Source organism: Miscanthus floridulus, chromosome 7 (assembly GCF_019320115.1).
Source record: "Miscanthus floridulus cultivar M001 chromosome 7, ASM1932011v1, whole genome shotgun sequence".
NCBI lineage: Eukaryota > Viridiplantae > Streptophyta > Magnoliopsida > Poales > Poaceae > Miscanthus > Miscanthus floridulus.
This window is the reverse complement of record NC_089586.1, coordinates 134943101-134967630: the sequence shown is the minus strand read 5'-3', so window position 1 is coordinate 134967630 and position 24530 is coordinate 134943101. Positions and strand designations below refer to the sequence as shown.

The 24530-nt window shown below is 45.5% G+C and overlaps 2 protein-coding genes across 4 annotated transcripts; one reads left to right on the top strand and one right to left on the bottom strand.

Annotated features, from left to right (window-relative positions):
- The first annotated feature begins 2386 nt into the window (after positions 1–2386).
- Positions 2387–8952, top strand: LOC136468109 (lysine-specific demethylase JMJ29-like). Its single transcript, XM_066466976.1, has 16 exons — positions 2387–3112; positions 3441–3605; positions 3829–4005; positions 4100–4230; positions 4529–4628; positions 4748–4880; positions 4968–5031; positions 5109–5877; positions 6242–6574; positions 6829–7066; positions 7145–7587; positions 7675–7747; positions 7833–7918; positions 8032–8151; positions 8233–8300; positions 8373–8952. The coding sequence occupies exons 1-16, from the start codon at positions 2495–2497 to the stop codon at positions 8557–8559; spliced, it is 3705 nt and encodes a 1234-aa protein (XP_066323073.1). The 5' UTR covers positions 2387–2494; the 3' UTR covers positions 8560–8952.
- Positions 8953–9438: 486 nt separating this feature from the next.
- LOC136468110 (4-hydroxybenzoate polyprenyltransferase, mitochondrial-like) lies at positions 9439–13046 on the bottom strand. 3 transcript variants are annotated; one of them, XM_066466977.1, is made up of 8 exons: positions 12410–13046; positions 11727–11862; positions 11460–11581; positions 10647–10716; positions 10397–10546; positions 10163–10298; positions 9994–10090; positions 9439–9876 (listed from the first exon to the last, which is right to left on the bottom strand). In XM_066466977.1, the coding sequence occupies exons 1-8, from the start codon at positions 12844–12846 to the stop codon at positions 9807–9809; spliced, it is 1218 nt and encodes a 405-aa protein (XP_066323074.1). In that variant the 5' UTR covers positions 12847–13046; the 3' UTR covers positions 9439–9806. The 3 variants fall into 3 exon arrangements, with proteins under 3 accessions (XP_066323074.1, XP_066323076.1, XP_066323075.1); XM_066466979.1 differs by having other exon boundaries at positions 10278–10331; positions 10422–10546; XM_066466978.1 differs by lacking the exon at positions 10397–10546 and having other exon boundaries at positions 10163–10331.
- Between the last annotated feature and the right edge of the window lie 11484 nt (positions 13047–24530).

The window sequence follows — 24530 nt, the reverse complement described above, 5'->3', positions numbered from 1 at the left end:
AAGACCCTACTCACTACTCTCCTCCGACTGGCGCAACCAGAGCCAACTGGGACAAACCGTCCAGGGATGCCCACTCGAAAAGGACCAGAGAACGAACGAAGAAAGCAAGGCCAGGCGCATAAGTCAAACCATGATACCAGAGACCATACCCTGTACACCTACAAAAATAGTACTCTACAACCTCCCTAACACATAGTGTTGTAGGTGTTGATATTTTCCCTACAGTATTATGGGCGCCATTAACTCTCATACGGTAAGGCTCCCCCACATGCCTCTAGGCATCGATTGTGTTGTGGGCGCTGACATTTACCGTATCAAGTGAACATGGTGAAACTCCTCACATGCCTATAAGCATCAACGGTATAGCAGGTACCGACATCTGCCATACCCGAACAAAACGACGCAGCCTCCCATGTGCATTCGACATCCAACAGTGTTGTGGGCGCCTACCATCATCCTGTACCTGCTGGCATGGACAACAAGGCTTAGAAGCAAACGTACTTCTTCTCTCTCACTTGTAAGGCCATTTCTCTCATCTATAAAAGGGGATGCGCTCTTTTCCAAGGGACTCAGTTCAGCCAGATCGATTCAAGTGCTTTCAGACTCATTAGATCGATCAAGTTTACTAGCTTACAACCACAGAACCGCCAGGTTTGAACCTTAAGCACACGCTTGAACACTTAGCTCATAGTGGAGCTCCTATCGCTCTCGGCCCTTCCGTCCGGAGCCGATTGGGCCTCTTGCACCCCCCATCTTTCTCCCTTCTCGTTTGTAACCCAACTGCAAACTTCGAGCACCTGGGCTCAGGAATAAAGTCACCGATCGACTCAAACTGGACGTAGGACACGTTGCTTGAACCAGTTTAAACCCTATGTCATTGAGTGCTAAGTCACCTCCGATCACAACGTATGGTAAAACTATAAATATTTACTTGTTGGTCACTTTCTGCACCGATAAAAACCGAACAACCTAATGGAAGAATATAATAAAAAGGTTTCAGAATATTAGATAAAAATATAGGAGGATGTCGTGGCCAAACAAATAGTATGGCGAACAAATGTATTCAGCCTGTTCGGCTGGGGTTGAAACGATCATATACGATCGTGGATTATTACTGCTGGCTGGTTTGGTGTGAGAGAAAAATGCTGTTCTGGCTGAAAATTTATGATCGCTTACGACCAAGCGAATATGTCGATTGTATGTTGTCAGATTGATAGTAGTAATTATACTTAGGCCCCCTTTGGCACGGCTCATCCAAAACGGCTTCACCGGTGAAGCCAGAAAAACTGGCTTTTCCCGACTTCTAATTCATTTTAATCCCGGCTTATAAAATGGCTTCACGCTACAGTGCCTCGATTTACGTAAAATAGATGAAGCCGAAGCCGACATAAGCCGTGCCAAAGAGGCCCTTAATAGAAGATGCTTTGGCATTCAACGAGAGACAATGTAGCAGTTAGTACGAGAATGACACATAGATAGCTTGCATGTAAATATTAGAAAACTAGTGGTGTTTTCTTTTATAAGAGACGTAAATATATCATACTAAATTCAAAATGACACTTTCCCGCTAAAATAGCTTGTTGTATCTGGCTCGTAGGTAGATAAGGAGGGAGGGGGGCTAATACCTAAAATTAATGGAAACCCCCATCTAGCGGCTTATAGGCAAGCAAGAGATAACTAAACATCAAACTAATGGAAAACAAAACATCCATGTGCATATTTTCAGCATTCGCTCTAAATCTTGCTATACACATTTAGATCAATTGGTGCACTCTCTTTAAAAAAAAACAAATTAAAGACTTTTTCATCATATATGATACCACTCAAAGAAAAATTATGAAATAGTATGAGAATGGACAACTTGATAGAAATTAACCTCTCTAAAAAGTTACCCTACCACTGTCCATCCTACGTGGAGTATACCGTAAAAGCGGTTTTATATAGTTATCTCTAGCGATAAACAGAAATAACACAAAACGGCACCTGAATTTCTACAAAAGATCCTCTCAAGTTTTGAAGTTTTGAAACATTAATAAATTATTATTAGTATGCACAGCACCTATTATCTTAAGTTTTCTTTCTACTTAGGGCGGGTTTAGTTCCCAAAATTTTTTTGGGTTTGAATACTGTTGGGCTACTGTAGCACTTTCGTTTGTATTTGGTAATTAGTGTCTAATTATGAACTAATTAGATTTGAAAGTTTCGTCTCGTGATTTTTCATTAACTATGTAATTAGTTTTTTTTTATCTATATTTAGTACTCCATGCATATATCATAAGATTCGATGTGACACTTTGAGTTCAAAATTTTTTAGCCTCGAACGCCGAACCAGCCGGTGTTTATAATCACGTGTTTTCTGGCGAAACGAACAGGCCGACCACGACCGCCTTTGCGTCCTTTCCAATTAAAAACCTCGTCCTGGGCCGGCTGCAGCAGCATTTCCTCTCCCCCACTTCTCCTCCCCTCCCTGGTACGCGACGGCGCCGCCCAATCCATGGCGGACGAGGCGGAGTGGATCGAGGCTGAGGCCGGGAACGCGGGCGCGGGTCCTCCAGCGCCCGGAGGCGGCGAGGAAATCAAGAGGAAGAGGGGGAGGCCCAAAGGTAGCGTCGACTCTTATAAGAGGCGGAGGCGGCGCGCCGGCGACCCGCCCTTGGCGGTGTCCGTGGCGAGCCTCGGGGATCTAGGGCGCTCGTCCGGCTGCATTTCCTATCCCCCACTTCCTCCCCCCTGCACTGTGTACACTGTGCGCGACGGCGCCGCGGCAATCGCCGCCCAATCCATGGCGGACGAGGCGGAGGGGGTCGAGGCTGAGGCCGGGAACGCGGGCGCGGCTCCCGCGCCCGGAGGTGGCGAGGAAACCAAGCGGAAGAGTGGGAGGCCCAAAGGTAGCCTCAACAAGAATAAGAAGAGCAACAAGGATAGGACGCCCAAGCCCAAGGCCGGGACCAAGGGGAGGCGGAGGCGGCGCACCGTCGACCGGGCCTTGTCGGTGCCCGCGGTGAGCCTCGGGGATCTAGGGCGCGCGGTGGCGGCCGGGATCAGGCCGCTCAGGGAGAGGAGGCCGGCGCCCAATGCGTTCTTTGACTGGGACAGCGACAGCGATTCTGAGGTGAGCAGATTTTGTTCCTCTTTGCACATTCGCCGCGGCATGAACTTCGCCTGCTCTGGCGTTTCCCCTTCACCTTTTATTATCCAGGCGGCAGCGAGTTATGCTCTTGCCACTGGATTTTTGTTTTTAAATGGGTAAACAGTGCTCCACTATCACCCTGCCGATTTGCTTCTTATACTTACTCATTCATAAAAATGCAACCGATGAGGACCGATGCAATTTTCTATGATTTGTTTTTTCGAAGCACCTTTTCCTGCGTTCCTGAAATTTTTGCTGGATTAGTCCTTGCTGAGGTTGTGCATCAATTGACTGACTGCTGTTTTGCCAGCATGATGATGAGGAAACTACGATTAATCAAGTCAACCACGAGAGTGCTAAAAGAGGCGTTTCTGTAAAGAAGGGAGGAAGAGGAAGACCCAGAAAAATGGAAGCCGACCAACTGGATAGCAAGGCCCAGAGTTTCAATGGTAAAACCAATGGCCAAATGAATTCGGTATGTCGCTTGCTATCCTCTGCATCAGTTGATTAGGTTGCCAACAAATGCAGTTTATCACCTTCACTTGGATATAAAAACCAGAGTGTCATCAATTGTGGCTAGTCTAATCTTTAGGGGATGCTAGTGCCTGTATTAGGTTGCCAACAAATGCAGTTTATCACCTTCACTTGGATATAAAAACCAGAGTGTCATCAGGCTTAGCAACTTCTTTCTTTTGCAGAGTGATGCTGAGGCAGCAAGGAGCAAGCAGTCAAGGAATCATAAGCTTTTGCAGAATGCAAAGAAGCGGAAAAGAGATGTAGGGAAAGAGTCTATGACAAAAAAGTTGAACAAAGTGGATAAAGAAGAAAAGAAGCTCCCATCCACCAAGGATGAAACCCTTGATAAAAATAATATGGTGAGCTGCTCATTTCCTTGTATTATGTTGTATATGAAGTGGTTCTTCACAACTATTTTTTTATGAATGCAAATTTTGTTTTAAAAATATCCAGAAAGGGAGTAAGATGTTGACTGGGGAAAATGCCCTCATGTGCCACCAGTGCCAAAGGAAGGACAAACCACGGGTTGTCCGGTGTCAGTCGTGCAAAAAAAAGCGATTCTGTGTGCCATGCATAGAACAATGGTGTGTCAAGTTATCATAATCTTGTTTCATACTAATTGGATTGCTCTTTATCTACTGTTTCTTCTGATACAACAGTTACAAATATGACTTGCACAGTTTTAGTTGATCACCGTTTCCTCTTCATTCACTAATTTTCTGTGTTTTACCGAACTGTTTGTCTAATATGCTACATGAAATTTGAAGTGTTTTCTTTCCAATACTTTTATTTCACTGGCTATTGACATATGCAAGAGTCATGTAGTTTCATCATGTGTGTTGCACAATGTTCAAATGACCCAAAGGAGTTTCTTGTAAATAGGTATCCTAATTTGCCAGAAGATGAATTTGCTGTGAAATGCCCATATTGTCGCAAGAATTGTAATTGCAAGGCATGCCTACGGATGAGGGGAGTTGAAGAGGTACAAACTTAACAACTCATCATCCCTTTACAGTATTTGCACTGTTCTGCTTATATGTATGCACTCAATAATTATCTTCTAGTGCCCATTGTTAATGATTTACCCCATCCTCTTACCAGCCTCCAAAAAAGGAGATCTCTAAAGAAAATGAAATTCGTTATGCTTGTCATATCGTAAGCTTGCTGCTTCCCTGGATGAGAGAATTGCGACAAGAACAGATGGAGGAGAAGGAAGTAGAGGCTAGTATACGAGGTATGGTACTGTGGTTTCTGGGATACAGTTACAGACTGGTAGTGGTTTCTGGGATACAGTTACAGACTGGTCTGGTTTTGTGGACAGGAGTTTCAGTGAATGAGATAAAAGTGGAACAAGCTGAGGTTGACCTAGATGATCGTGTATATTGGTTGGTTTCTTTCCCTGGTTACTTTCTGCTATAAATTTAATGGTTGGCATCTAATCTATTCATTCCGTCTACTGCAGCGACAGGTGTAGAACATCTATTGTTGATTTTCATAGAAGCTGCAAGCATTGTTTCTATGATCTTTGCCTTAACTGCTGCAAGGAGCTTCGCAAAGGTGAGATCCCAGGAGGAGAAGAGGTGGAGTATGTGCCACCTGAACCTAAAGGTAGGAGTTATTCTTTTGGCAAGATTCCTCTGTCAAAGGATGCTAATGGAAGTAAGAACTCCTCAAATGGTCAGTCTTACAACGGTATGCCTGCTGTTGGAAACCCCAATAACGGTCTGTTGCTCTGGAAAGCAAAGAGTGATGGTAGCATACCTTGTCCACCAAAGGAAGTAGGAGGCTGTGGTAGGACACTTCTGGACCTCAAGTGCTTGTTTCCAGAGAAGATGCTTGCTGAGATAGAAGATGGAGCTGACAAAGTTCTCAGGAGCGAGACATTAGCTAAAGCAATGGTTAGTAGAAGTGATCGGTGCCCTTGCTTTGATCATTCAGGCAAGATAAGAACTGAAAGCAAATCAGTACAGGAGGCTGCAAGCAGGAAGGACTCAAGTGATAACTTCCTATACTGTCCAGTTGCTACTGGTATTCAAGATGATGACATAGTACATTTTCAGATGCATTGGGCAAAGGGTGAGCCAGTTGTTGTTTCTGATGTCCTTCAGTTAACCTCTGGCCTGAGTTGGGAGCCAATGGTAATGTGGCGGGCATTGCGGGAAAGATCCAAAGGCAAAGCAGAAGATGAGCAATTTGCTGTTTGGGCGATAGACTGCCTTGATTGGTGTGAGGTGCGGAGCTCTATTCCTAAATGTGTCTAAGTGGTTGAATCTGTTTTGGTGGATGATAACCATTGATTGATATTTCTTGTTTCTAATATCAAGGTCGTCTGGCTTGTATAAAATCATAAAAAGTTCTGACTTTTGACAGAAATTCTTAGGACAGTACTTAGTAGTGACCAGCCTTAGTAAAACTGGGCCTGCGTTTGTGTCCAGAAGAAAAGAACACATAATAGTACTGGCAAACTTCATGTTCTATCAGTGAAGAAATTCTCATTTCAACTAGGGATGTTTGAGTCTCACCTTAAATTTAGATGTGCCTTGCTTCCTTCTTTCGCAGCTTCATGCAGGCATTTACTATCCTTATATGTTGCAGGTGGAAATTAACATACATAGGTTCTTTAAGGGGTATACAACAGGCAGAACTTATGCTAGGACTCGCTGGCCTGAGATGCTTAAGCTAAAAGACTGGCCTTCTTCTAGTTCCTTTGACAAGCGATTGCCGCGACACGGTGCCGAATTTATTAGCGCATTGCCATTTCGTGAGTATACTGATCCACGATATGGCCCGCTAAATCTTGCAGCCAAGCTTCCTGCTGGTGTCTTGAAGCCAGATCTTGGACCCAAAAGTTACATTGCTTATGGGTTCTACAAAGAGCTAGGCAGGGGTGATTCTGTGACCAAGCTTCACTGTGACATATCTGATGCGGTATGTTGTGTTTATTAATGATTATAGCCTTCTTTTGTTCTGCATGTGGTTTAGTGCTGAACAAAAATATAGAACTGACTTCAGCAAGGCTCCTGTCGAACCTGCTCATTTTCTAATGCTTTCCTAGCAGATGTATCTCATTGCTATTTACCTAGCTCATTTGTTGACATTTTAATAGTTCTTATTTTTCTCATCAACCACTTGGGTTTATAACATGGTCAATATTAATTGTCAAACGTGTGTGATATAACCAGGTAAATATCTTAACACACACAGCTGAAGTCACTTGTCAGACTGATCCCCGTCAAATTGAAAAAATCCAAAAAGACATGAGAGAGCAAGATCTGCAGGAACTATACGGGGGTCTAAAATCCTGCTCTGAGCTGAAGTTGTCACCAGCTCCAACTGAATGCAGGGATGAATCTGTTGATGAAGGATTGAAGACCTCATATAGTAGTGAAGACAACTGTGTCAATAGAGACAACTATAATGGTTCGTAACACAAATTCATTTTTGGTAATGAATCCAATCATTCAGTTTAATGATAATGGCATTTCATGTGTCCTGTAGGTTTGGACATCAATGCTTTACCACCTAATGACGATGGAGATGATGCAAAGGATAAAGAATCATCTCATGGATCAGAATCACAAAGTGAACTAGGTCAGTGTTCCTATCACAGCAATGGGGTCAACACAACTGATGGGATGCACAATGGAGCTCATTACATTTCACACAATCAAAAAAGCACTGGCAGGATACAACTCAAGAAAGTTGGCATTAAACCTCAAGAAGAGAAATCTGAAAAGGTTGATTGCAGTGGCATTGATGCTTATCTAAAAGTAAGTTCTGAAGATAATCTGGAAATGCCTGTTGTTGAGAGCTCAGAGCAACAAAGCACCGGTGGTGCTCTGTGGGATATCTTCCGCAGACAGGATTCTGATAAATTACAAGATTATCTTAGGAAGCATTGCTCTGAATTCCGGCATATTTACTGCAATCCAGTGAAAAAGGTCCTTGTTGCAGTCCTTTTTTTTAAGAAAAAAAATGGAATCATCCTTACCTTTTTATGCTGACCACTAATCACGTTAACTGAGCAGGTATTTCACCCAATTCACGATCAGTCTTTCTACTTAACTCAGGAGCATAAGAGAAAGCTCAAGGAAGAATATGGTTAGAAAAATATTTCTGTGATCTCTCCAACACTGTATCCAAAGATGACATGTTCTTTGTCTTATGTTTTAACTTCCTGCTTTAGGTATTGAACCCTGGACGTTTGAACAGAAGCTTGGTGAAGCTGTTTTCATTCCTGCTGGATGTCCTCACCAAGTGAGAAATTTGAAGGTGTGGCCAAGCTTTACCAGTGTGACAACCAAGCTGGATCTTTTTTGTTCTCCTTTTGAGTGTGACATCAAATATCATGGTTGTGATTGATGAAACCATCTTCATCTATGCAGTCCTGCATCAAAGTTGCGCTTGATTTTGTCTCCCCAGAAAATGTTGGTGAGTGTGTTAAGTTGACCGGGGAGTTTCGACGACTTCCATCTTTCCACAAAGCTAAAGAAGATAAACTAGAGGTTAGCACTGTGCACTTCCAATGATCTATCTGCGTTTATGGCTTGTCCTATCTGATGTGATGAATATGTGTTTTCTTTCAGATTAAGAAGATGGCTCTTCATGCCCTGAACGAAGCTGTAAACTTCTTGGATCCTTGTTCCTCAGAAGGGTAAGCGATTCTAACCAGTCATTGGCAGCTGGAACATTTTGGTGACTCATTACGCTGTGATTGATATGGCAGGTTGAAGATTGGGGTTGGTGAGAACAGCTGTGGAGATGAATCTGCAGATGAGAAGTCCAACAGCAAAGCCACAGATGAGAAGCCTAAAAGGCGAGGCTTCAAGGACAACAAATCCAAAAGTGAGGCTGGTGATGAGAAGCCTAAAAGGCGAGGTCGCCCTGTAGGTTCTCGAAATTGTGGCGATTGATTTGTCAAGTTTGGGCTGGGGATCATGCATTTTGGAAGGAGCTGAGCTTGTACCTTGTAGGCTGTATCGATGGTCAGGCATTAAGGTGTCTGAGCTTTTGTTCATGTATGGTGATCGCCGGCCGACACCGATGGATGGTTGATTAGCTGGTCCGTGGAAGTAGACTGCCATCGACCCAGTCATGTAGCAGCAGGCGGGTAGGCAGGCACTATAGAGAACTAGGGTGAAAGACAGCAGGGCATATGTATGCTGCTGATATTTCGGCGACTTGAATAGCCAATGCAATGGTGGTGCAGTTTCGTTACTTGTCAATTTTAGGTATGAATTTGACCAAGCATTTGTCTAGATTTATATAAAAAGTTGTATTCATCTAAAATTGCATTCTTTTTGGGACTGAGGGAGTATATGCAGTTATTATATTTTTCATGGATCGAGAGTCCGCATGAATCTTACAGGAAGTAGTCCATGTTAAAAAAACATAGGAATCAGGAAAAAGAAGAAGAATCCCACATTCTAAAAGGCCTGAAGCCTACTAGCTGCGTCACTATGGTTGCAGAGGCAGCATATCAATCTCAGATTGTGGACTACCATTGCATATATACGGGATACTGGACAGATGACAACGGAGCAAAACTGAAGGTAGCCAAACCATGCTACCAATTGCCTAGATTGATTGGTGACTCCTGGGCACACATGGTTTATGATGATTGATTCCAAGGCACTCAGTCCAAAACGAAAGCATCAGTATGGTAAGCTGGCTATGTCCTCAGAGAAGTTTATGTAGCATCTGCTTTCATACACTGCAATGTTTTGGCCACTTGTTTTCAGCTCGAGAAGACAACGGCAAAAAAAAAAAAAAAGGTGCATGCACTAGCTCACTTTTGGCATACGTAGCATATAATAAATGACACAAGAATGTGATTGTTGTACATCAATGTATTTTTCATGTCTCTTGTGATCTTGTCTTATACCATTAACTACGTACACGAGGTGGAGAGCACCACCATAATTGATATGCTTGGAAAACAGCCTGCTTCACAAGCCAAGGTGTGATGATTGTAAAAAAAAATGCCAATTAGCAAGGATATGTGTTAAGGATCTTACAAAGTCCACTCTGCACCACGCCGCATTAGCTAGCCGCCTAGCCCAGAGTCAAGGGCTTGGTAGTCTTCCTACATCTCATCACAAAATTGCTTAGGTTCCACTGGGCCCATCATAGAAACACACCATGCTTCCTCAAATGATCATCATGATACAAGACGCCCAAATAGAATCCCACTAAACACCAAAGCTCCAAACCACTTGTTGGACACAAACCTGCAGGGCATCAATTCATCGAATTAAGGTGGACACATAATGTGGATATCAACAACCACATTATGTAGGCATAAAAATGGCAATAGGTAGTGGATATTCAAAGCAAGAAAAACATACTTCATGTTGCAATCTGAGCGGCTAGACAGATCCACAGTTGAAACCTGCCACGCTAACTGTGCAGCTGCAGCTACTAGAAATGGATAGTAGGGCCATCCTGTTTCAGGTATAGAGTCAATATCAAGTAAAAAGAATACTACTTCACTCAAATATCACACTAAACACCAACCAAGGTCAGCATTGTAACCACTGAGTGCTAAGCTGCCAATGCATGCCGCACCAAAGCCACTGATCCAGTATTTGGTCAAATCTCCAAATCTTAATGCTGTGGACTTAACTCCTACCTTGAGGTCATCTTCTTTGTCCTGAGATGCATGTAGATACACATGGATAAGACACTGCAACAACATGAAATGGTCACTTCATCAAGGATGAGTATGAAAGAGTGGGAATAGTGAAACACCTGATGCGCATATATAGTATCATACACCAGTGTCCAACATATACCAGCGGTATACAATGGAAGGATGATTGCAGGGTCTAAGCTTTCCTTAATAGCAGCCCATCCTAATAAAGCTCCCCAATTGAATGTCAGGCCAAGATAAGCCTGGGGCTGTAATTAATGCACCAAAAGAAATACAAGCCCTCACTCTATAAGTAATAATATAGTATTATTCTATATAAGCCTCCATATGCACAAATACAGCACATACCCAAAATGTGAACCTCTTCATCAGGGGATACGAGAAGACCAGAAAAAGTGAAGACGCCCCCAAAATACGACTACACACAAAAAAATGACAAAAAGATAATGTATAAACTGCTTATAGTCAAGATACCTTTGTTTTGACTTTCAGGTAATGCAAAGATAAGAAAATAAACAGGCACATAGTATGCTTCTATATATTCTTAGGGAGAACTGTGTGGTGGCCCAATTTATTTCCTGGTTATCAATCAAGAAAATGCAACTGGACCTAGCACCATAACCTTAGGATGCAAACCCAAAACACATTGGTTAATGGCTTAATGCTGCTGTTAAAGGACCATCCCGGTCATAGCCACAAGCATACTTCCTCCAATCGCAAATAAGTCCATCTTGTCCAAAGTCAAACTTCTTTAACTTTGTCTATTACCTAAAGTTTTATACAGACTGAAAATACATGATTGGCATGACTAGACTGATGATGAAAAATATTTTCCTTATATATCACTCAATATATTGTTGCTAGTCAAAATGTCATACTGAAGACCATGCTGATGTCCAGGAAGCAGTGAGTTTATCACATAAACAAGATAGAAAGAATATGGGAAGTAAAATGAGTACAGTCCCCATCAAATCAAATTGCAGGACATGAATATCCTAATTATCCTCAAGAAAAAGAGTTGCAATAAATAGCCCCTAAATAATTTGATCGTGATGTTCTGCTGTGGACACTCACTGATAAGTGGTTGTGGGAACATGGATAGTCTAAATGCATATAATAGTGTCAGCCGCATCAGACAAAGAAGCATATGAGTTTAAATACCTATAGTTGTTCAATTGGAGAAGAATGCCCAGTCCCAATAGGAGCTGAATTCCAAGGAAGCTCACTCCCTGTAAAGGAGTAAGCACTCCTGAGGCAAAAGGCCTACTTTTGGTGCGCTCAACCTATGGAGAAATATGTCACCAGATAAAGGTCATGCAACATCCAGAACAGTTTGTTCATTGATTGATTATTTGTTGTGCTTAATTCAGGTTAGGTGCAATGCAAGGCATCATCAACACTCAGAACATCAAAAGAAAGCAAAATCACCTTATTATCAATGTCGCGATCGAGAAGATCATTCACTGTGCAACCAGCCCCCCTGAGGAGGACAGCTCCACATCCGAAGAGTGCCAGCATTTTCAAGTCTGGCAACTCCCCTGGCATTGCTGCTATTGTGATCGACCTGTGAAGCAAAGGTCTGATTGATTCTTCAACAGAGGGTAAAACATCCTATCGATTTAATAATATACAAGAATTCAATTTCAACACGTGCATAGCATATAAAATAATGCCCCTCCTCCTTAGAAGCTCTAACAAGACACAAGACAGCAGCCCGATGATCATCGTTACCATTTAGTTGAATCTGAAGCTAACAAGGAAATATGCTGCGTTTGCTATGAGGACTCAAATTTAGTATGTGTCGTGACAGCATAAAACAGGAGAGCAAAACATTGAGCTGTTCTTGTATCCAGTACCAATGTGCATGTGTTCTATTCTTCCTAAACTTTTTGGACTGTACATCGACAAGCAAAACCTCTTCCTTTTTTTTTTTCCTTTCATCTTTCATAAGGCAAAAGTAAAGCATTTAACAGTACATATGAGTCGAACCACTAATCACCACCTCGTTTTTCAGTTAGTGTTGGGACGCATGGACTAACTGAATCAGACACGGAAAGGCATGACAATGCAGAGCATCGAGAAGCAGGAGAACACAAGAAGGAAAGCCATACCACATGCAGGGCCAGGCGAGGAGCCAGGTCCCGATGGGCTTGTCGAGGCGGGCGAGCATGGCGTACGGCCGCGCCGCCTCCGGTACCCACTTGTCCACCCACGTGAGCGGCGGCGCCGGCGAAGCCTTGCCCGCGGGTTCGGAAGAGGACGAGGAGGTGGAGAGCCACAAGGCGTGCGAGAAGTGGCTCGGGTGGAGAACCCTGCCGTGGAGCAGCTCGGGGGCGAGGACGGCGGACGCCGGGCGCGGCGGGCACCGGCGGAGCGCGATGAGGTGGCGCCGGTCGGCGTGGGGGCTAGGATCGGGGCGGCTGGAGGGTGGGCTCTGTGGAGGCGGCGAGGAGAGGAGCGACGACAGCGCCGATAGGGGGAGAGGGGCACGGCGCCCCCGGCGGCGGAGCTCGGATGCGGCGGCGCGGAGCAGCGAGTGCGGCGCCATGGGTGCCTGTCAGTTCAGTTGTGGGGATGGACGAACTTGCAACCAAGGCCAGTTGGGGTGAATGTTCTGGTGGCAGGCTGCTCCTGGATGGGGCGGGCGGTAGAGACGGCTTGTCGGAGGGGCGCGAATGGAACCGCGGCGGGCGTCGTGAGATGGGCGTGAGGGCGGCGGGCGGCGGCGACTGCGACGACAGGGCTATGGGCTATGGGCTATGGCCTACGGAGTATGGCCTATGGGAGGGAGAGGCAAGGGAGGGCCCGGCCCAAATGGCTTCTAACTTGGAATGTCATTCCCGATCAACAATCAGTCGTCCACATGAAGGACCAGAAATACAATTGCGCTCCCACTAGCCTTTTTGATTTGCTAAAAAACACTAGCCTTTTTGTACTTCTTCATTCTTGATGATGCCAAACCCTTTGACCACTTCATCAAAACGAATATTCCAACTGCGAGATGATTGCTTTAACCCATAAATGGACCTTTAAAGATTGCATATTTTGTATGACCACATATTTTGCAAATTTCTTGGAGATCAAGTTAAAGCTTCTCAAGTTTGACGAAAACAATAGAGAAAATTATAAAAATTTATGATATCAAATAGATATACTATGAAAATATAATTAATAATGATACTTATTTAGTCATAAATGTTATTATTTATTATATAAATTTAGTAAAATTTGAATGTTTTAACTGTCCAACAAAGTTGGAATGATTTTTATAATAATTTAGATACGGAGGAGGGAGTATATGGCATGGATCGGGGCCAGTAGAGTAAGTAGGTCATTGATGCACCGAGACAGAAACGAACGTACTTGTAGTAAGTAATGGAATCGGAGTCAATTACGATGGAAATTAATTAAAACAACTCGTGATGGAATCGGAGTTTAGTACTGAACCGTGTCCATCCAGAAACAGAAAGAAAGCAGGGAAACAAGGAAGAAGAAGCGGAGGAGCCCCGGCCCGGCCGCACTATAAAACCCTCCCCTCGTTTCGTAGCTACGTCACGAGAGAGACAACACGTCGGCGTCGTAGGTAGCTAACTAAGCTGAACCCTAACTAGCTAGGCGACACGACAGGCAGCCATCCCATGATGCAGGACTTGATGGAGGCGATCTCGCAGTCGGCGGCGGCGGAGCACGCGCGGGGGGCGTCGGCGGTGGCGGCGAAGCTGGCACGGAGCGTGGGGAAGGCGGCGTGGATCGCCGGGACGACGTTCCTGGTGCTGGGCGTGCCGCTCATCTTCGTGGTGGAGCGGGAGATGGCCGTGGAGCAGATGGAGCACGACCAGCAGGCCGAGATGCGCGCCATCCTCGGCACCACCACCTCAACCTGAACCCCCTTCCTCCACCAAAAACCAATCGCGATTAGCTAGCTAGTAGTGGTTAGGTTTTCATTCATTGCCATGTTCATCTGCTTGGCGATATATCGTGAGTGCTTGACGGGTCGATCTTGTGAGCAAAAGTAGAGGTCTTTATTCTGAGCTTTGTTACGGTGCTTGGGAGGTTCCTCCCTTGAAAATTATTTACTCCTGTATACAATCTCTAACTCTCTAACCAAATTCCACAACGAGACTCGCTGCTTCGCGGGATCTCGCTGCTGCCTTCGTCGCGGGATCGCCTCGCCGGACGGGACTCGCCGCCACGTCGCTCGCCGGCTCGCTGTCTGTGTCCCAAAGCAACGGTGTCCACGAGGCTGTTGTCTGTGTCCCACAGCTCGCGTCTCGGCCGCGGCCTGCATGCATTGGAGCAGCAGCGCATGCGCGCAGATCCACCGTGCTGTCGTACCACAGTGCCGCCACTGCCAGTGCTAGTGGATGTAGAGCTGCGGCACCTCCACCGCCGCCACCGCGTGGGACTGCCGTCGTCCGTGCAGGTGGCCAGGCCCTGCTGCTGCACGTACGCCCTTCATGCAGATGCCTTCGCGGTCGTGGTCGTGGATCATCATTTCGTCGTCCTGGGTAGCAGCATGCCTGTTCTTGTCCTGGGTAGCAGCATGCCTGTTCTTGCGCCCCCGGCGTCGTCGAGGAAGAGAGCGGTGTTGTTGGTTGGCAATATCAACGGCAGGAACTTGGTTGCCTCCTTGCCGGTGCAGTCCACCTCCCACTCCTCCAGGGCCTTCCGATGGCGCGGCCTTTCTCCCTTCTCCGCCGGCGCGGAGTCGGAGAGTTCTGCACGCCAGGAGCCTCCGTGTTTCTATTCAGCCGCTTGCCTCATCTCTTTTGTTTTTCTTTCTGAATCACTAAATGTCATTAGATTTGATTTCAATGTCCGAGAATTCACAAAAGTCATGGCGTGAAGTTACCAAATCTGCGTCCGAGTGAAGATGAGAAGTAGCTCCAAAGACGTAAAAATACCGTTATACCCTCCAAATGTAATAAGAAACCAGTTTCGGATCCGTATATTTTTTTTTCCGGCCCACGATTAAAGTTCCTTCTATTTTGTTTCTCTTATTTTTAAATCATCAGATCTAACGAAATGAGGGCTCTCATTATTTTCGAGCATTGTAAAATTTCACTTATATATATATATATATATATATATATATATATATATATATATATATATATATATATATATATATATATATATATATATATATATATATATATATATATATATATATATTTGTTGGTGGTTATGCGTCTTGTCTTCTGATCGGTTTTGTTGTTACTATGGAATGAGGAAGTATCAGATTACAAGGCATTGCCAAAGGCATGGTCACCAAAACAAAAAAATTACATGGTAGTTGCATGAGCTTAATCACAGGTCAAAAGATGTGTACAAACTATTAGACTTGAGGAAAAAACATTCCAATCAGATCAAAATTTTAGAAATTTGGAGTTCTCCAATCAGCTTTAATTTTCACTTCTGAATTTGCATTAACATTTTCTCGAAAAAAATTATGTAGTTTATGATTTTTCATCTACCATAGCTGATAAGAATTATAATTTTCCTTTTACAGATACGTCGTCTACAAGAGTACTTACAACAATTATATGGGACTTGAATATAAATCAGGAGTATTTTCGGATGGCATTGTACTTGTTAATTCATATATAATGTCTCATCTAGACTACAGAACTATTAGAAAATAAGTTTTATTTTTCTCGATCAAGCAAAAGGTTTACGCGTCTTTGTATGAAGATAAAAAAAATTTAATACAACATGCCTTAGCGGCGCCCCAGGTGGTCAGAAGAGTAGTACATGGACGCTCGACCCTCCCTAGTGTACTGAGAGCTATGTTGTTACATTGGATACTGATCAACCTGACTTGTGGTGCCGGCTAGGGGCCTATGCTCGGGTTGCCGAGCAGCGGCGGCGCTGCTTGTGCGCAACCACGTCGTCGTCTGGTGGGAGCAACTCACGTAGTGCATGCATATTACCGGGGTTGCCGCTGTAGATTTCGTCGTACGCCTTTAGGCCCGGCGCCGACGGTGATGACATCCCGCTAGTCAGTCCCAGACGCTTCAAGACAAGGTGCTCACCTCGCTTGGACGCCGGGATATGCGATATGCTCTGCGCCGCTATCCACCTGCTCCTCTTAGGTAGCGCAGGCGGTGTACGTCCAGCGAGGGCCATATCAACTCCGGGCAGCTCCAGGAGTGGCGGTTGTCTCGCCTTTGTGACTCGCTCGGTGAAGCGCTTGAGGCATCTATCGGCGGAGGTCGTCCGAGGGGGTGGAGTGCGGCCGACGGCATCCGTAGCAGCCACAAGTGTCGCGTCTCTCGGGGTGGCTGCCCCCAACCAGCGTTGGGTAAGGACGCGTCTCCACATCCACGATGCCGGCCTGTCCCCCACGTGGCGGCAACTTGTGGCAGCCCCTGCACTGGCAACGTCGTAGGCGAGACCGTCGTGCACTGGGCAGCCTCCACCGAAACCCGTCCGCGACGACCGAGGCGCTGGCGGGCGGGGACGCGGCCTTCCACAGGTTGAGCAGGCAGGTCGGGCACCAACTAGGGCCGCGGCTAGCTGCGTTTCCTCCTTCTTCGCCTAGGCCCTTGCCATCCCATGTACGTTCTGCCACAGCCCAGAACATTGGTCGAACGAGTTTGACCGCGCGGCGGGGAAGCAGCTACTGGCTTGGCCGACCGACGGGCAGCATCCAGGTAGGTTGCTAGGGGGTCGTTGTCGGAGTCATTGTCGTCATCGGAGTCATTATCGTCGTCCGAGTCTTCGTCCTCATCCGCCCACCGACGATGCTTCGTGCGTCCTCCCAGGGCGCCACCTGGGTAGAATGGAGCCGCCGCCGGTGAGAGGGTGGAGGGGCTTCGGGTGTCCAGCGTCGCCACGGCCGGCTCAAAAGGTGCGAACTTGGGACCAGATAGCGGCGTGGAGTGGTCGTAGTCGTCGTCGGTAGCGCTCACTGCTCTGTCCGACTGCGCGGGGCGCCTAGGCCTCGTGCTGGGTGGCCGCCTCTGCTGCAGGAGCCGGCCCCGACGGTGGTGAGGGCGGCGACGCGCTGGATCTGGGTGGCGGAGGCGCGCTGGAGGAAGACTCGGGCGGTGGAACGCTGGAGAGGGCTCCAGTGGCTGCACAGACTGCGCTGTGTGCTCCACATCGCCGGTGGAGGCCGTAGACTGGAGCACCCGATGGGGTGCGGGGGCTCGCGGGCAGCTAGATCCGACCCCGGCGGACGGCGGCTCCGGCTCCGACGGCTGAGGGCCGGAGGAGGGGTCCGCCACGGGCAGCGGAGCCACGAGCACGCATGCCCCTGCACGCGGGAAGGGGGGGGGGGGGGGGGGGGGGGGGGGGGGGGGGGGGGGGGGGGGGGGGGGGGGGGGGGGGGGGGGGGGGCGCCGGCGCCGGCGGTAACGGTGGGGAGGGATCTAGAGGCGGGGTCAGGGTTGGGGACGTTGGAACGGAGCTTCTCCCCTCCGAGGGGATTATGCTACTCCGTAGCAGCTTATGGTCTACAGAAAATGAGCTTTATATACGTTATATGCTATATGTGAGCTTTGTATGAGGTGCCAGTGACGCCTTCATGGGCAAATATTTCAGGTGTCGAGTTTGCTAATTTACTGTCGATTTCAAACGAAAATATTGATCCGTATCAGGTGCCAGATCGACTTTACTAATTTGCTGGCAATATTACGATCTCAGCTAGCTATCTATTACGATCTCAGCTAGCTAGCTGGTTAATTAATTAATTTATTGTTTGAAAAGAAAATATGTATCCATGGTTAAATTATTTCAGCTTTTACTTTCTTTTCCTTTTCAAAGTACTCCCTTGCTTCGTGATTCGTAATTTGAAAAATAGAATGCTCACTGTCTATATGATCTGTACATTGGTTATAGTAATGCTACCATTAAGATGTCTAGAAGGCCGGATACTTGTTTCACTCACTGCCGCATGCACCGCTCGTCTAATAAAAAGAAAAAAAATCAACTCCCGCATGTCTTGCTCCGCTCCGCTTCGCTCCCGCACGCGGCCCTCGACTGCCAGACCTCTCCTGGTGTCGGCGCGTGGCTTCCTGCGAGTCATGGCGGCACGGTTGCAGGCCCTGCCAGGCACGCAACCGCCTGTGACGAGTCGCGGCGCTCAGCTATCGGCCATGCCGGGCGCGGTGGGCGGCCGCTGCCTCCCTGCCCTGTCGCGCAGCCACCGCCAAGCCGCTACCTACAAGCACCGTCGTGCAAGCGTCTGTTTTAAATATAGAACACCTACTCCATGTGCCTACGAGCCTCCATTCTCCAAGCAGCAAGGAGATGTTTGCGCTGAAAATGCATGTTGCAAGCGTCTGTTTTAAATGTTTTAGAGGTGAATTTGCAAGTGTTTTCATACGAATGTTGCAAAAGTAGTTGGGATGTCGTGCATGTTGTAATGGTTGTACACATATGTTGTAAGCTCCTGTTCTTAATGTTTCATCTGTTTTCCGACATATGTTACAAGTGTGTTTATTTGGATGTTGCATATGTTTTCACACATATGATGTAAGTGTGTTATCTGGATGTTGTGCATGTTTACAATGGCTTCAAGTGTTTTTACTTGTTTTTGCAATTGTTTCATCGGGCCCATGTTTCATTTGTTTTCAGACGTATGTTGCAATTGTTGCATCTAGATGTTTCAAAACTAAATCGAGTGTTGCATCTCCCTCCTTGCCTTTCTGTTGTCTCGCCTCGTTGTCAGGTGCGGGAAGGCGAAGGCGGTATGTACTGGCACGGGGGGATGTGGGTGGGAAGGCTCGGGACGCGAGACCGGGGGGGAGGGGGCAGCGGCGCGGTCGTCCGAACGTCCGGGCGCTAGCCACGCCCCATGGGTTAGTGCTTCATCAAACTTGAGATGCCTTGACTATAAAAAAGAAGTTAAAATAACTTGTAATTTGGAATGACGGAGGAGGATAATTTTCTACGCTCGTTGTTTGCTGGGCTGGCCCGACAAGACCATGGGCTATATATAGAGGTCCAAAACCCCAGGAGACCCCATGACATGCTGAGTCCCCAGCATGGCACTAGGATAGTCCAGTTCATTCGTTCACTCTTGGTAATGGTAATGGTAATGTTGTGTGCCAAGCCAGTGAAAAGAAACAACGAAATTGAGGTCCTGCAGATTAGTGCGAATTGAAGCTGAGGTTTTGCTTTGAATGATGATCCAATCCAATGACCAGGGTATTCATTCAAAGACGAGAAGCGACACGTACCGCTGCCGGCGACTCACTCACTGTCTCAGCTCGTCTCGGCGGAAGGAACCAATGCATGCAATGCAACCAATCACCGCTGCTCTTCCGGATGTCGTCAGGCGCTAGCTCGTGGTCACCGTGGCGCTCGCCGGCTCGTCTGCCAGCCGATGGCGATGACGGATCGACGACGTCGTGCGCTACGTAGCTGTCTGTGGACTGTGGTGCGATCGAGGATTGTTTATTTCCCTTCCCGCCGCAAGTACGTGTGGTACCTGGCATACATACCATGTCACGTACGCTGCATGCATGCCAGTGGACTGGAAATTCGATACAGTTATAGCAAGAGGAAGATGTAATATATATATATATATATATAGGGAGAGGCTATTCAGTAGCCGGCTACAAAATAAGTTATTCTGTAGCCACCTCCATTTACTATAATTTTATATATTAATTTACCATAATGTCAATACATATTTATGATAGTTGGGTTACTATAACACATGGGGATATTTACCATAAAGTTATATTAAACCACTTAGTAAGGAGTTACTATAATCTCGTAAAATAACATAGTAATTATCGTAACTCAAAGTGGCTACAGAATAAGTTATTCTGTAGCCAGCTACAGGATAGTATATATATAGAACTACTATCCTGTAGCTGGCTACAGAATAACTTATTCTGTAGCCACTTTGAGTTACGATAATTACTATGTTATTTTACGAGATTATAGTAACTCCTTACTAAGTGGTTTAATATAACTTTATGGTAAATATCCCCATGTGTTATAGTAACCCAACTATCATAAATATGTATTGACATTATGGTAAATTAATATATAAAATTATAGTAAATGGAGGTGGCTACAGAATAACTTATTTTGTAGCCGGCTACTGAATAGCCTCTCCCTATATATATGGAGAGTATATTTAGTAGCCAACTATAAAATAAGTTATTTTGTAGCCACCTTCATTTACGATAATTTTATATACTAATTTACGATAATGTCAATACATATTTATGATAGTTGGGTTACTATAACACATGAGGATATTTACCATAATGTTATAGTAAACCATTTAGTAAGGAGTTACTATAATCTCATAAATTAACATAGTAATTATCGTAACTCAAAGTGGCCAGCTCTCTCTCTCTCTATATATAATAACTTATTCTGTAGCCACTTTGAGTTACAATGGCTCCGTTCGGCTTACCCCATATTCGGCTTGTTTGGCTTGTTTTTTCAGCCAGAACAGTGTTTTTCTCTCACAATAATTCAGCCAGAACCGTGTTTTTCAGCTAGTTTCAGCCAAGATTCAGACCAGCGAACGGGGCCAATAATTACTATGTCAATTTACTAAATTATAGTAACGACTCCTTACTAAGTGGTTTACTATAATGTTATGGTAAATATCCCCATGTGTTATAGTAACCCAACTTATTCTGTAGCTGGCTACCGAATATATATATATATATATATTGTCGCGTTTCATGCATCTACACATACGGCCGCCGCATCGGCATCGCCGTAGACACGTACGCCGTGTCGACGTCCATGCATGTCCCAATCGTACGTGCGTACCACTTCACTTGCGCGCGGATCATATATATCAGACAGAGAGGTACGTACGTACGGTTCGCAGAAGATGTGTGCCGGCACACACCGATCCATAGCTCCCGCCCGGATCGGATAAGCCTCAGGTCCTGTTCGTTTGACAAGGAATGGTGACCTGGAACCATAGGGGGATGCAGGAGAGGAACAAAGGGTGACTAAATAATGAAGATTTAGGGCTAAAACTAGAGATAGAGATTAATAATGATTTGAGGCTAAGTGATCGTAGTATAATGAAGAAATCAGGCTCACTAGGGGCTGTACCCCCGGCAGCCCCCGTGGATCCGCCCCTGCTTGGAACAGTTCCCAGCCAGATTAATTGTCTAATTTGTATCAGCGGGAATAATTCCTGGGTTCAATCCACCCTAACCGAACAAGCCCTCATGAGGTCCGTCCGGTTTGAATGCCAAGAATCGAGACACGGCCTGTTCGCTTCGCTGAAAAAATAAGCCGAAACACTGTTCTGGCTGATTTGTTGTGAGAAAAAACACTGTTCCAATTAAAAAATAAACTGAAAAAGACAGATTATAAGAGAAGCGAACATGACCAATATACTAAGAACGAACGCTGCTCCCGCTCTAAGCACGCCACATGCTGCCTACCCTTTCTCTTTCTGCCGCACTTTATTTTGATGATAAATATTGTGCTTTTTCATTATGAGTACCGTGTAAAAATGTTGAAAAGCTATTGAGACATACATTTATTGTACATATTTAACATGTTTACGAGGTGTTGTTATATTGTCTGCCCCCTTATTCAAAAGTTCTGGTTCTGCCACTGGGTGCACGAGGCATACAATCAATTTGAGTCGGACAAAATTGTCAGGCGGGTAGACTTGAAGCCACAGAACACGTAGTAGGAGCGTTGGGCATGGCATTTATCATACAGAATTTGTTGCCTGCCTGATTTTAGGCAGTACTGCAACAATACGAAACACTAGCTGATGATGAGCTTTAAAAGATAGGACGAAAATACACTAGGCCCGTTTAGTTGCCGGCCGAATTGGCGCCGCCTGAATTCTAGCGACACTGTAGTGCACTGTAGCATTTCGTTTGTATTTGGTAATAATTGTCCAATCGTTGACTAATTAGGCTCAAAACATTCGTCTCGCAAAGTACAACCAAACTGTGCAATTAGTTTTTGATTTCGTCAACATTTAGTACTCCATACATGTACTGCAAGTTTGATGTGACAGATAATCTTCTTTTTGCACAATGCCAAAGTTTAGATTCTGGGGTAACTAAACAAAGGGCCTAGTTGATGATGAACTTTTAAAAGAGAGGGCGAAAAGGGGCCGCAGAGAATGTCTTCCTTTCCCTGATGATGAGCATAATAATATATAAGATGCATGCAGTGAGAAACACAACACACGGGGAATGCGATGAGTAGTGGAGGGAGAGAGATGATGATGGTAGTATTATTATATAAATATACACATAGCTGAGCTGGTCGACATCACTAACCAACTGCTCTGATCCGATCCAGCCTCACTCACTCACTCACTCAGATCCATGGATCTGCATGCTGTTTGTTGTCTGCTCTGCTGGCCGGATCGGAGTGTCTGTTTGGACACTGACAATGCACTCCAGGCTCCAGCAGAGCAAGAGAGGTACGTACACCATAGCAAGCACATCAAGAAGCTAAGCTAGAAAACAAATGAAACCGCATTGCATGCCCAATCCAAGTAAAGCAAAGTTGGTGGCAGATGCATGCTTTTGCTGTGCAACGCGTTGCTTTATGGTTGGCTTTTTGGGACAGGGATAAGCATAATGCATTTGCATAATAACATGGCAATGACCAACAGCAACGACTCATCATATCATATGGTAAAGATTTATCACACGCCTCACACCTACCTAAGCTAGCAGCTAAGCTAGCTACAAATTAAAGAGAAGTCGAAAGCTAGCAATTCGGTCTCCACAATATGCATGTTTTCCTGCCCACATTCTCCTCCCCTTGCACTTTCCATGTTCCTGCTGAAAATTAAATTAAATAATAGTGGAGTAGTGATTTCTAAGCCCGGCAGGGAGGGTGATTTTTTTACGGCAAAAACTGTGGGGGAGATCCCTACAGTGTCAAAGAACTTTTTATAAAATTAAAGGACTCCAAGATACTTACAAAGGGAATTAACTGAGAGCATCTAACCAAAAGCAAAAAGCCGACCTAAGGCCAACCTTAAATCTAACAGACTGGAGAAAACATTGATTTTTGAAATTACAAAGCCAACTGGCTTGACACGGCTCCCTTCTTTCAAACACCTTGTCATTACGCATTTTCCAAATTTCCCATGCAGCAATCAGTGAAGCTTCAGTAAAGAACTGTGTCTGTAGGACTGTCTAGCTTGAATGAACCGATCCTGTAGGTTGATTGAGTGATCTCAGACAAAGTTGATTGAGGCCCAACATTAGCTTGCAAAAGGGCAAGTGAAAAAGAGATGCTCAATGGTTTCTTCTTCCCTTGTCTCATACATGACACAAAAATCATCATCATGAATGTGGAGGTGCCTTCTTGTTAACATTGTCTTGGTATTGAGCCGATCTACCAGGACAAGTCAAGCAAAGAATTTGATCCTCGGGGTGCAACCTGACTTCCATACCTCCTTGAAAATTGGGTGTGCCTCCACTGTCCCAAAAATATAAGAGTAAAACCTTTTTGAAGTGTAGGAGTTCCCCCATGTTGGAGTCCAACGATCCTGAGAATGCTCGTCATAGGGTATGTCCTGTAAGTGATTCTGTAACTGCTCAAGTTCCTCCAAGGCCTGTTGCGACAATGGCAGAAAAAATAGTGTATCAAGGTCTTTAGCTTGCATTACATCAAAGACCGATATGCTTTCTGATCTTGAGCAGGAGGCAATTTTTGGGTAAACATGTTTTAGTATAGGACCAGGCCACTGATCATCCAAAAAACAAACTGTGGAGCCATCACCAACTGTGCAGCGGGCTATTGACTGTGCGGTACAATGAGCTTAGTCTTAGCACATCCTTCCACCAGAAGGAGCCAACTTCACGAGCAACATGCGGTACCTTGTTGGAGTAATATTTGAACCAAACTAACTGCACCCATGGTACATCCACCTTATTGTAAAACTTATCAAGGTGCTTCAACAACAATGCATCATTCTGAAGGCGTAGATTGATGACTCCAAGACCACCTTTATCTTTTGGCATCTGAACCGTTTGCCATGCCACCAAGTTATCGCCTTTCTTCTGCTCTGAATTGCCACGCCACAAGCATTGCTTTCGAGCGCGATAAACGTTCTCTATAACACCTTTGGGCAATTTGATGGTACAGAGGGCATAGGTGGTGATGGGTGTAATTGCCGAGTTCAACATTTGAAGCTTACCAGAATATGATAACCAGGTTGAGCATGCAGATAGACGTCTGTCGGTGCAAAAAGTGACTAACACGTAAATATTTGCAGTTTTGCTGTACGTTGTGATCGGACGTGGC